Source organism: Myxocyprinus asiaticus, chromosome 36, assembly GCF_019703515.2.
Source record: "Myxocyprinus asiaticus isolate MX2 ecotype Aquarium Trade chromosome 36, UBuf_Myxa_2, whole genome shotgun sequence".
Classification (NCBI taxonomy): domain Eukaryota; kingdom Metazoa; phylum Chordata; class Actinopteri; order Cypriniformes; family Catostomidae; genus Myxocyprinus; species Myxocyprinus asiaticus.
The window spans coordinates 25,112,380-25,125,637 of record NC_059379.1 but is presented as its reverse complement, the minus strand read 5'-3'; the positions used below and the strand labels follow the sequence as shown (position 1 = coordinate 25,125,637).

The 13,258-nt window shown below is 36.2% G+C and overlaps 1 protein-coding gene across 1 annotated transcript; it reads right to left on the bottom strand.

The window, feature by feature from the left end:
- Positions 1-1,610: 1,610 nt before the first annotated feature.
- LOC127426800 (G protein-activated inward rectifier potassium channel 1-like) lies at positions 1,611-12,650 on the bottom strand. Its single transcript, XM_051673839.1, has 3 exons — positions 11,502-12,650; positions 6,278-6,494; positions 1,611-3,378 (listed from the first exon to the last, which is right to left on the bottom strand). The coding sequence occupies exons 1-3, from the start codon at positions 12,246-12,248 to the stop codon at positions 2,741-2,743; spliced, it is 1,602 nt and encodes a 533-aa protein (XP_051529799.1). The 5' UTR covers positions 12,249-12,650; the 3' UTR covers positions 1,611-2,740.
- Between the last annotated feature and the right edge of the window lie 608 nt (positions 12,651-13,258).

Genomic DNA, 13,258 nt, shown 5'->3' with positions numbered 1-13,258 from the left:
GGCATGTACTAAAGACACAAAGAAATTGATTGAAATGTTTCCATCAATACCAACCACTGTTGGAGCTATTGTCCAGACTCAGGTAATCAAACTTCTGTGGTCTTGATTCCTCTCTGCCTCCGACTCGTTTCTTTCTGAGCACATTTCTATGCTTCTGTGTGGCTTGATCTCTGGAGAAGAGATTATTCAGATGTAACATTTGTCTGGGCTTATGTGACGGTGCCTGGTGATCGATGTGTCATCTCAGTAAGGACCGCAGTGTCTCTTGGCACTCGGTCAAAAGGAGGAAAATAACCTTTCCCTGTGAGTGAGGGTCAGCTACACTCCTTCATGATAGAAATGCACTTTCTCTGTCTAGGCTCCTGCTTTACGACACTGGACAAGCAATAGAAGAATTTATAACCGACCTCTGCGTTATTCAATTTATGAAATAGGTTTGTTGAATAAAAATTTTTTTTTTTTATTATGAAATACATTGTCACAATTTGACTCCAAGGTAAACCTGATATAGTAAATATACTTTTTCACTTAAAGGCCACAACCTTTCCTGGATTAAATGAAGAGTTGGATTTGACCATACTTTTGATACAAATTCTGCCATATCTTTATTCTGCAGAAATAATAAGAGTCCTATATCATTCAGAACTTACCTTTTGTTGCTGAAATGCTTTAGAGTGCATTGTTTGTTTGTTTTGTTTTTTTGCACTTTTTTATGTCCACGTGTGACAAGCCTTTTTTAATGTTTGTATCCGAAGAAGTGCCTTGGACTATGATTTTTCTAATCATTATAAATATATTCATTGTAGCAGATACACTGATTTAAAAAGACACTAAATTGAATGAAAATCTTTGGAAAAGTCTTGTTTTGTTTTTTTTTTTCTGTGTCATTGCTTATTGTGTGTATTAATGGGGATTAAATGCATCACCTCGCTGCGTGCCCCCCAGCATAAGCTGTACTAATATTTCACATCCCTTCTGGTCACTGCTGTGTCTCCTTAAAAATTAACTGCATGGCTAATGAACAATGTGACAGAACCTCTGTGTGTTCACAATTAAGAGTAATGACGTTTTATGGCAAAGTAAATTTAATTACTTTCACCGCCCACAGCCTGAGGTAAGGGCCAGGAGGTTTCCAAGGAGATGATAATTAGTGGTAGCTGTTGTGCATGCACATGTCTCTGGACCCTAAATGCAGATGGGACCTAATGCAAATAACCAGGTTCTGTTACATGCCAAATGTAACATGCTTCAGTTTGCATGTCTGAGCACAATTACATACTTTGTTTCAAAGGGATAGTTCACCCAAAAAGGAAAATTCTGTCATAATTTACTTACCCTCATGTTGTCCTAAGCCTGTATAACTTCCGTATGTTTATGGAACGAAAAAGGAGATGTTAGGAATTAGGCAATTACATCCTCAATCATCATTCTCTTCCATTGCATCTTTTTTCCCCTTTCATTGAAAGTGAATGGCGACTGAGGCGGTCTGTCCCTCACAACTCCTTTTGTGTTCCACAGAAGGACCTAAGACATGAGTTTGAGTAAATGATTATTTTTTTGGATTAACTTTTCCATTAACCTTACTAAGATGCCAGTCAGGAACACCAAAATAATGTTTTCTAAGTGATTTTATTATATTGTAGTTTAGAAATAAATAATGAAATTATTAAGATTTTTTAAAAATTGTCCCATGTCATTGAAGTGCACAGTAGTTGTTATCTTGTGCCCACATTGTTGGCCACTGTAACAATCCCAGAGACATTTGAAAACAAAAATATTCTGTGAAACATGTGACAAAAAAGCCTTAAACATTTAAAGCCTGTATACTGTATATCAGTAAACATTCCTCTAAATAAATACTTGATAAATATCTTGTATAAATAAGCAAAGAAATATATGTGAATAATTTGTGTTCATAATGCCATGAAGGCGCTTAATTTATATAAATTATTTAAATATATAGATTATACAGTATATTTATTGGAATTCAAATTGAATTCAGAATATCTACAATGCTCATGTACACTACCAGTCAAATTTTGGACACAGGCTCGACCATTACTATTAGCCTACTATTACTGCTATTTTAGAATAGTAGTTTAGTCATTAAAACTATAGAATAGCACAGAATAAAGTATGGGAATTATGTAGTGACCAAGAAATGTTAAACAAATCAAAACTATCTACTATTTTGGCTTTGTAGAAGTAGACTTTTTGTCAAGATTTCAGATCTGCACACTTGATTATGGCATTTTCTTAACCAACTTCATGAGGTATCTACCTAGGATGCTTATTAAACAGTATTAAAGTTCCCATGTATGCAGGGCACTACAACATATCCATAAAACAAATTAAATTATAAATATAAATATCAATAAATTAATAAATAAATCAAAATGAAGTTAAGAAAAGGTAAAGAAATTCGTACATATGCACAATTTAGGTTTGTCTACAAAACTAATTTTAAGAATTTCAGCATAAGTCTTTAAATGAAAAGATTTTTAAGACCATGACAAACTTAAATTATGTCAAGTGTGTCCAAACTTGATTGGTAGTGTGGTTGAGGGCAAAATCTGCAAAGGCAAGCTCTTTTATACACTTTGAGAGAAAGAATCACAGTATAGTGCCTTTTAAATAAATATTATTTAAATTATTAAATTATTTTGAGAGCCATATCTAGTACCTCCTATACCTCAATGTTCATCTCTGTGTGAGAAAGAGTTGACAATGGGACAGTCATTCAGTGGTCGGCATTCATTCTGCGTAATTTAGGGGGGAGGTTGTCCTCTGGCCGTCCACTGGTAGCAGGCAATGGGTTCAGGTTGGGCCCGGGAACCGGAGCAGGTACTGGAAGCAGTCTGTGATACTCCAGTTCCCCGACCGACTGTGCGTGGGCTTCTGGACCCATCTTTAGAGCTTTGAGAAGGAGCTGGTTTTCGGCCTCCCCCTGACCCACCAGTGATCCTAGCCTTTGCACTCTGAGAGGCAAGTCACCCGTGCTGAAGGACTTTTCTGTTGGCTGAGAGCTTCCAGTTTTGAGGACCTCTTTCCCATTCTTGGAGCTCATACGCTGGAGCTTGCTGGGTAATTTGGACATGAGTTCTTCTGCTTGGGGAACCCCATCTAAGGAGAAGATCCGTCCTCTGCGACTACGTACATCAAGCATTGTTGGGGAGAGAAGAGGACCAGGGGAGGGCAGGGAGGACTTCTCATCCTGTTCCTTCACACTGTATGGAGGAGTGGGGACCTCAAACGTATTGTGGAACTGTGAGTAGTCGACCCTAAAGAATCCCTCCTCCAGCGACATGACGGGTAGGAAGCGGTGACCCCACAGCACCTCGTCCTCTGTGTAAGATGTTCGTGCCTGACATGTCATGCCTGAAAGGAAGGCATAGATTCAGGAAAGGCCAGGGATAATTGTAACTTTTTGGTAACAGGTTGTATTTGTTTACATTATCAGTTTTAGTTAACATGAACAAACAATGAACAATGAATGTTATCAATTAACATAAACCAAGATTAATAAATGCTGTAAAATATATTGTTCATTGTTAGTTTGTGATATCTAATCCATTGAGTAATGTCAACAAATTGAAACTTACTGTAAATTGTTAAAATGTTTTTTGGTTTTTTTGCTCATTTATAAAAAAAAACATTTTAGCTTAAAGCTTGCTTTGCCTTCAACATCTTCGACATTTCAGCTCCGTGTCCATTTCATTTACTGTATGTACTGTAACATAACAGAGTTGGATACAGTTAAACTAGAGGTTCACAAAGGCCTACTCCATTTATAACACCTAAGCTGTATAACTGTAACTATGGTGTGTGATAAATGAAACGGTAAATGAAAACTCTATCATGTGAATTTATATACTTATGTGCAATTACCGATACTCATTACAAAACACATCCTCAAACACTAGGCATATCATGAGATTATGAAGCTTGGGCTTTGATTGTGACAGCAAATGATACACTATATAAACAAATTAAGTCAAATAAGGAAAGCACTTCTTTTATTATAATAAACTGTAAACACCACAGAGACACTTTTTAAATGCATAATGACAATTGTGAAGTAGTTTAAAATCTACCCCTCATCTACACGTTAAAGGAATATTCCAGGTTCAGTACAAGCTCAATCGACAATATTTGCACCATAAAATTGATTACCACAAAAAAAAAAAATTGACTCGTCCGTCCTTTTCTTAATAAAAAAACAAAAATTTTGGTTACTTACAATGGAAGTCATTGGCCACAAATGTTAAAATACTCACTGTTTTAAAAGTATAGCCACAAGACAAAGGATATGCGTCTGAACGTGATTTTAGTGTGATAAAATCACTTACTAACATTTTCTGTGTAAAGTTAAAGCCAATTTTACAACTTCGTTGCCATGGCGATATAATGTCAACACTAAATGACTGTAAGAATTACGATATATACAACTTTACAGCTCAAATAATACACGTTTTAACAGAAGAATGAATGTAAGTGCTTTTATAAAATTATAAGCTTCACATTTCTGTGTTTAAACCCTCCAAACATTGGCCCCATTCACTTTCATTGTAAGTGCCTCACTGTAACCTGGATTTTTGCTTCTTTCTTTTTTTCTTTTTTTAAAGAAAAGGAGGGGCAAATCAAAATTAATTTTTATGGTAATCAACATTATTCCACAAATGTTGTCGATTGAGCTGAACTTGTAATGAACCCGGAACATTCCTTTAAAGTTAACAATTCCATTAAAAAGTATGCTGGGATGCGTTCTTCATGTGCCAATTTCAGCAGAACATTCCCTGGACCTACATTTCCACTTTTTCATTTACATATTTTGTATATTCTTTATATGTTTCATCTTTTTATTATATTTAATTTGTTGTATTACAAATTACACAAATTGTTTTAAGTGTCCTGTGAAGCACATTGTGCTCTCCTGCTTGAAAGGTGCTATGCCAAATAGTATAAATATTATTACAAAGAATTCAAATATATTCTTAAATTAATTATTACAACAATTAATAAAAATTATAATTATTTTTATTTATTGTAAATACAATTACTACATAAATATTATGTGAGATATTTTTAACACACTCAAAATATGCTAAAAAAAAAAAATATCAGTAAAATTTTACAATTAGGCTCTATTTGTTAACAATAGTAAATGCATTAGGTACTATAGTGATATCTCAATTTACTCACCCTCATACCATCCCAGATATGTATGACTTTCTTTCTTCTGCAGAACACAAATTAAGACTTTTAGAAGAATATCTCAGCTCTGTAGGTCCATACAATGCAAGTAAATGGTGACAAAAACTTTGAAGCTCCAAAAAGCACATAAAGGCAGCATAAATGTAATCTATATGAATCAAGTGGTTAAATCCATGTCTATTGAAGTGATATGATAGGTGTGAGTGAGAAACAGATCAATATTTAAGTCCTTTATTTTTATTTTTTTTACTATAAGTTCTCCTCCCGGTCCAGTATGTGGCGATATGCACAAAGAATACGAATAACCAAAAACAAAAGAAGAAGAATGTGAAAGTGAAAATGGAGACTGATATTTAAGAAAGACTTGAATTTTGATCTGTTTCTCACCCACACCTATCATATCACTTCTGAAGATATGGATTTAACCACTGGAGTCTTATGAGTTACTTATGAATATGCTGCCTTTATGTGCTTTTGGAGCTTCAAAATTTTAGTACCCATTCAGTTGCATTGTATGGATCTACAAAGCTGAAATATTCTTCTGAAAATCTTTGTTTTTTGTTCTGCAGAAGAAAGAAAGTCATACACATCTGGGATGGCATGAGGGCGAGTAAATGATGAGAGAATTTTCATTTTTGGGTGAACTATCCCTTTAACAAACAACAAATAATATTTTTAACAGCATTTTTTAATCTTGGTTAATATTAAGTTATTAAAAATACAATTGTTCATATTTAGTTCATGTTTGTTCATAATGCATTAACTAATGATTTAATATACAATGCTTAATTTTACAAATGTATTAGTATATGGTGAAATCAACTTTAACCAAGATTAACAAGGAAAAAAAAATCTTTGCTTATTGTTAGTTTATGCTTACTAATTTATTAAATGACTGTTAAGGAATACAACCCTATTGTAAAGTACAGCATTATCAAAATATGTCAATATGTACTGAAACTGTCCGTTGTTTTGGGAAGCGATAGGGGATTGAACATGCATATCTAATATGTCTGTGAGTACTGTACTCAAACAAACATGCCGTAATCTCTATATTACTGACCTGTGGTTTCCACTATGCCTTCCAGGATGACAACAATCTCAAACTGCTCATTCATGAGGGAGCGCTGGGACAGGTCGAAAAAGGGGCTCTTGGAATTGATCTCATGGCATATTGTGAGTGGTGAGACAAGGAAGAGCTGGTCAGCACCTGTTCCAAATCCAACATCCAATTCCCGCTGATCCAGTGGGAGAAACTCGCCCTCAGGGGTTTGACGGGACTAAAGCACACAGGGTGAGAGAGGCTATAAAGGACAATTTCACAGTAAGAATAACTGTTTCAGGAATCTACTAGAATTAATACTGCTTGAATTAAGCCATTGCATATAACACATCAGTCTACGATACTTGGTACTATGCCATGTACAACACTCTTTAAATTATAGTCTATGCATATCAAGTTGAGGTAGGAGACATGATGAAAATTACACACCAGTTTTACACAATTTTAAATCACATTTAGCAGTTATACTGTATTAGTCCTGTGTGTCTTTAAGTATTTAAGGTTCTGTAAGTGAATTTTTATGAAATGACATTACCTGTCAGATAACTGATATAGGTGCCATGAAATATCACACCTGTCTCTGTAACAGCCCTATGGACTGGGTAAACAGCAGCATGTCCGCTTGCAGCAAGCAGATCCTTTGTTTAGCCAATTAGAAATACATTCTGCCGTTCAAAATTGTCAACATTTTTACCTTATTTCATGTTGCCTTTCAAAAAATTAGGTCATAAAAACTGCATGCACAATATAAAAAAAATAAAACGCAGTTGTTGTTTTTTTTTACAGAGTATAGTATGTCACACTGCAGAACACTGCTATGAATACTTGACATGACATACAGTATGTCATGCCGACTACTCAGCCACAGACAGAGTCAGGGTCATCCGTGCAAAATGACACAACATATTCCACTGACAGAATTTTTTTGGGAATATCTTTAATCACTGGCCACAAGTTTGTTCATCTACCTTAACACATAGCTTTGTGTTTTAATCTTAACATTAGAGGTTGCCAGTAAAGTCAGCGAGGTTGGCTGCTTGTGCCGAAGGCCACAGATGGCGAACAGACTGAGAGCTCCTGTCTCAGTGGTGTTCCCAGTAAGAATGAGAATTTTCACAGTATAGATGCAGGGATCACACAGTGCCACCATCATACACACACAAACACACACACAAATGTTCTTAAAGGAATTGTAAAATATAAGTGCAAATTCTTCAAAGGAAAACACAAATTGTGACAGCTGCCAGTGTGATAAACGTTGTGGAGAGGCATGTGCTGACAGCTACTGACTTCTTCTGTAACTAAGTGTGGATTACAAAGCACAAAACAAATCAGAATGTCATCATTGCGACTTGTCTTTTTTTTTTTTTTTCACTTTTTCTTTAATGTGAGAGTTTATAGGGGTAGTTCACCTAAAAATAAAAATTAAGTTATTATTTATTCACTCTCATGTTTCAAACCGCTATGACTTTCTTCCATAGAACACAAAAGACGTTAGGCAGTAGGGCTGCAACTAATGATTATTTTGATAATCAATTAATCTTTTATTATTTCTTCAATTAATCATATAAAAAATAAACATTTAATTCCAATATTTTATTAAAATGGGATTTTTTAAAAACAGAAATGATAAAAGGCGTAAGGATTTGGTCCGATTTACTTCTGTACTGAATTCGCAATTTGATACTGTCCCAAAACTTTAAACAAAGCCTGGATCATGAAAAGTTAAGTTAGATTTTTTTGTAATTACTTTTGGGACATATGCAAAACAGTTCCTTTCCTTTACTTCCAAACCTTAACAAAAAGTACTGTTCATTAAAGTGAAAAATGATCCATCAGTGATGGAGTAGCACTAAAAATCAGCCCAGCAGGAGGCAATGGTGACACCAGAATAGAAATATTATTAATTCTGCCCAGTAGAAAAATACAAAATTATGTTAGATACATATGCATGTTCACTGTCACAGATTGCATACATTTTAAGTATTTAAAATTAATATTGTAAATTTTAAAATAGTATTGTCATTGATAACATGTTTTTAAACTATGGCATTTGTATGCTTGTCCAGTAAAATAATATTTGCCATAGTATAAATTTGCTGGTGAAACCATTTGGCACTATCAGGACTATCAAATATCAGGACCCTTAGCATTATTATACGTTATATTCAGCATTATATATAGTTTAATATAGTACAATCATCTGTAAACGCAGTGCAGATTCACTCTCGCGCTGAAAAGTCACATCGTTGCTCATTGTATTACATGCACTTACATGATGAGGGAAAACCATTTAAAACACTTTAAAACTGGCACACTTTGATCTCTGAGACACAAGTGTGATATCCATGAAAGCTGCACAATTGATAACACTGAAACTGAAATCGTGGTATGATGTAGCACGACTACTAAACCGCAAAGCACAGTTTAATCAAAATGATTGTGCTCCCTTTCTCAGTTGCATTTGAATTAATAGAAATAGACAAGAATGTCAAGACTCACAATGCACAGCACGCATTTGCCATTTAAGATTTACTGATGAGTGAAGATTATGTTTTTTGTGTTTGTCCTAAGGCTTGTACCTGTCATTGCATGTACTTCAAATGAACTTTTTTATTTTACAACCTTGGGGAGAGCTTTTAAATTTTGACACCAGTTTACAGTAGTTTCCATAATTATGATATTATCTAGTAGTGAGCAAATGCTTGAGACACTTTGGGCCAATCAAAACACTATCGGCTTCATCTTAAACTCCTTTTCTCACACATTAAACAATAAAAGACAGTAACAATGACTACATTTCAGAGGCAGGACAGAGTGCTTACTTTGCAGGCCACTCTGAGAGGCGATAGATGGGCTGAAGTTTCTCCAATGCTTTTTTTTTTGCTATCGATCTGTATTGTAGAGCTATAGAAAACAGTAACAGTAATGCATAAAGGGCAGAGCAGAGGGGAGGAAGGTGCTTCTGAAGTCATCCTGCACTCGCTGCAATGCGCTTGCTGAGATCCACTGCTGTCAATAGTGGATGGTGAGAACCATGTGTCAATAATGCTCTCCTTTAACCAGAACGCAGCTGCCCACCCCAACAGCCTTGCTTCTGTGCTGTACCCCTTTCCTGCTCTGATTCAGCCTTTCTGATCAGAATTCCATATTATTTCCCTCCAGTTTCATCTGAGCCTGTTTAATCTATCATATGGAGTTTGTCCTAGTATGTCCTAGATTTTTTTCTGCTTTTGTAGTTAACTGAGTTTTTATGTCAACTATAATTTTACATTAAATTAATTGTGAAATACTGCTAAAAGCTTAATTGGAGCAGTGGCTTTACACCACATAACTTTAATGCAATTATCAATTTTAAAACTTCTAAATGGTACATAAATGTGTTACTCACTTGAATTATATTAATGGCAAAAATGGAAATTCTCTCATCATTTACTCACCTTCATCCCATCCCAGATGTGTATGACTTTCTTTCTTCTGCAGAACACAAAGGAAGATTTTTAGAAGAATATCTCAGCTGTGTAGGTCCACACAATGCAAGTGAATGATGACCAAAACTTTGAAGCTCCAAAAAGCACATAAAGTCAGCATAAAAGTAATCCATAAAACTCCAGTGATTAAATCCATGTCTTCAGAAGCGATATAATGGACCCTTTTCACAGACCAGTTATTGCGCATTTCTGCCTTATTTAACAACGTAAATGTAGCAAACTTTTTTAGTGTAAATTTATAACATTGAACTTTATATTATATTATCCTGGAATAAGTTTTAAAAAATGAATTGCCACAGCTGTGTTGAGGCTTCTACACAGCTGCTGAGGGAGTGACAGAAAATTTTGCCTATTTTTCTCTTACTGCAGTTATCCAGCGCTCTAAAGCCGTGAAAGCCTAATCATTGATTTTTTCTTTTGCTGTTGGAGCAAACGGGTAAGCAAAACTTTAATTTGCTGTGGTCTCTCATTCACCACCATTCAAGTTTACCCCGCTATGATTCTATTTCCGCTCTGCAAACCCGGATATGTGAAAAGGGTCCATAGGTGTGGGTGAGAAACAGATCAATGTTTAAGTCCTTTTTACTATCAATCTCCACTTTTACATTCTTCTTTTGTTTTTGGCGAATCACATTATTCAAGCATACCGCCACCTACTGGCCATGGAAGACAATTTATAGTAAAAAAGGACTGAAATGTTGATCTGTTTCTCACCCACACCTATCATATCACTTCTGTAGACATGGATTTAACCACTGGATTCATACTGTCGTTTGGATTACATTTATGCTGCCTTTATATGTTTGTTTTTTTAGCTACAAAGGTCTGATCATCATTCACTTGAATTGTATGGACCTACAGAGCTGAGATATTCTTCTAAAAATCTTAATTTGTGTTCAGCAGAAGAAAGAAAGTCGTACACATCTGGGATGGCATGAGAGTGAGAAAATGATGGAAGAATTTTAATTTTTTGGAGAACTAATCCTTTAAGGCCTGTTTCAGATTAAAATACAAATATATGCAGCGTGCACGTGATTCTTTGAACTGCTATGAGATTTTGCATGACATATTTACATACAAATGTTACATTCTGAAAATTTGTCCTTGGATCTTAGAAAGTACTACATAACTCTCCCACACACCCATTCTGTTCTCTCCGAGCTACATTATAAAGGCTTAACAGTCCACTACTTTCTGACTGTTTAGCTGGAGCAGAGGAAAATCTGCTTTGGGTCCAAGAAGCATTCAATTTACCGCAAGGCTTCCCATGGGAATCTGTAAAAATCTGAATGGGAATGTGTCCAATTCATTTATGCAGTTCCTTGGTCTTTGTTCTAAGAGCAGATAAGATCTATATGCAAATCAATGAGGAGACACTGAATTGCATTACATTATAGGGGTGCAAACATGCATTGGCCAATTGTCTGTTTTACAGTATTGCAAGCTTTGTTTAAAATCAGTGATACCTTCCCTAATATTGCTCTTCCCAGAGAAGAGGATCAGTTAACTACATTCAGATTTTAAACAAAGCCAACGCAATTTATACAGGATCTGTACCAACTTCCAACAGCGTCCCCAATTCCTACGGCAATGTTGTGAGGTGTAAATGCGCCTTTGTGTTCTCACATTCTCTCACACACAAACCCTTTACACCTGTGCACAAATACACCCACATTACCATCCATATGAGCACTCTATTGGGATTTATGATGTGTTATTGGGTTATGATCTACCTTGATAAGCTTGCACCTGATTTGTGCAGAAACCATGTGGCTATTCCTGAGATTCCCGACCCTAAACATGAGGCACAGCTTCCCGTCCCGTTGTGAGATGACTGCGTCCTGGCTGAACATGAGCGTCTCTGCGCGTTTCTTGGGCTGGGACATCTTAATGAACATACAGCCGATGAGAAACGCGTCCACAATCGAGCCTAAGAGGGATTGGAAGAGGAAAAGTATGATGCCCTCTGGGCACTTCTCCGTGATGTATCGGTACCCGTAACCTATAGTCGCCTCGGTCTCAATGAAGAACAGGAAAGCGGAGGGAAAGTTGTAAACGTTAGCGACGCACGGGGTGTACGACTCGTCGTGGCCCTGGCCGAGGTCTCCGCGTATATACGCGATGATCCACCACATAGATGCCATAATGAGCCACGCGACGGTGTACGTCAAGAGAAAAATGAGCAGGTTCCAGCGCCACTTCAGGTCCACAAGCGTGGTGAAGAGGTCGGAGATGTACCTGCTGGTCTCCCCGCCAAGGTTGCCGTGCTGAACGTTGCAGCGGCCGTTTTTCTCCACGAACCGCTGGCGCTTTCTTTTGGCCGGGGCAGAAAAGGACATGCCCCGGTTGGTGTTCACCACTTGATAGTCTTCACCGAATTTCCTTCGGATTGCAGACATGACAATCGGTAGATAAACGAGTCTGGTATCTCCAAGTTTCACGCGAGTCTGTTTACGCGCGGCACTGAAAGATCCACACATTCACTTCCATAGACCCTCTTCGGGTAAAATTATAGGTTCCTCCTTGATCAATAACTTCACTTGCAGCATTCTTTCTGTAGTTGCTTTTCCTAATTTAGCTAGACATATACGTGCACAAAAAGTAGTTTAGGCTAAGTAAAAAAATATATAAATCTTATTGCAATAAGTGCTCCAGTGCCTTTTCCGCAACTTCTCTGTGCTGTGCGTCAGCCTCTCCATGTATGCGGTCAGATCTCTGTTGAGCACTGTAGACTCTAGATAACTGCGGCACTGTATACCTCACTTGTGCTGCCTTTACGCTGTGAGAGACAGAGGATGGGCAAATGTGTGCGAGTGTGTGTGTGTGTCCAAACCACTGAGCAGCAGTAGAGGGAGGAATGGCTCCTTTCTCTCGAGCGCGTTTGTCTGGTGTGAAATACTAGCATTAGAGTGCCATCTGTTGAAGGTTTATTGATCATAACGTCACCTCGTCGCGATCTAATATTGGCTGAGAACAGGACACACTTAATGATGTGGTTGACAGTTGAGCACACCAATAAAAATTAGCCTATACTAATTAAAACATTAAGACTATATAAAACAAAGTTTTAAGGAGTCTAAATTATTCATTTTTATTTCTTAATATCTTGCAGGTTTCACACGATCACATATTTTTTCCATTATATTGACTCTAAACTGAATAATAGATGCTGATAATGAGAATGATATCTCGAGTAAAAATGCATGCAAACAAAACAAGAAAAGAAAAAAAAAAAAGATATAAATATATAACTGACTGACCTAAAATGCAGTTGTTTCCCAAATTAATGAAAGACCATTAAGATAATCATGTTAAACTCATCAGATAGATTTTTGTTGAATGTATTGATGCTTTGGCAATTTTATATGTATTACATGTAATTATATGTCAAATAATCATGTCAATTTACATTACAATTGATAGATAGATTTCTTGTTGAATGTTTATTTATTTTATTGTTTATTGTATATTGTTGATATTATTTTTATTG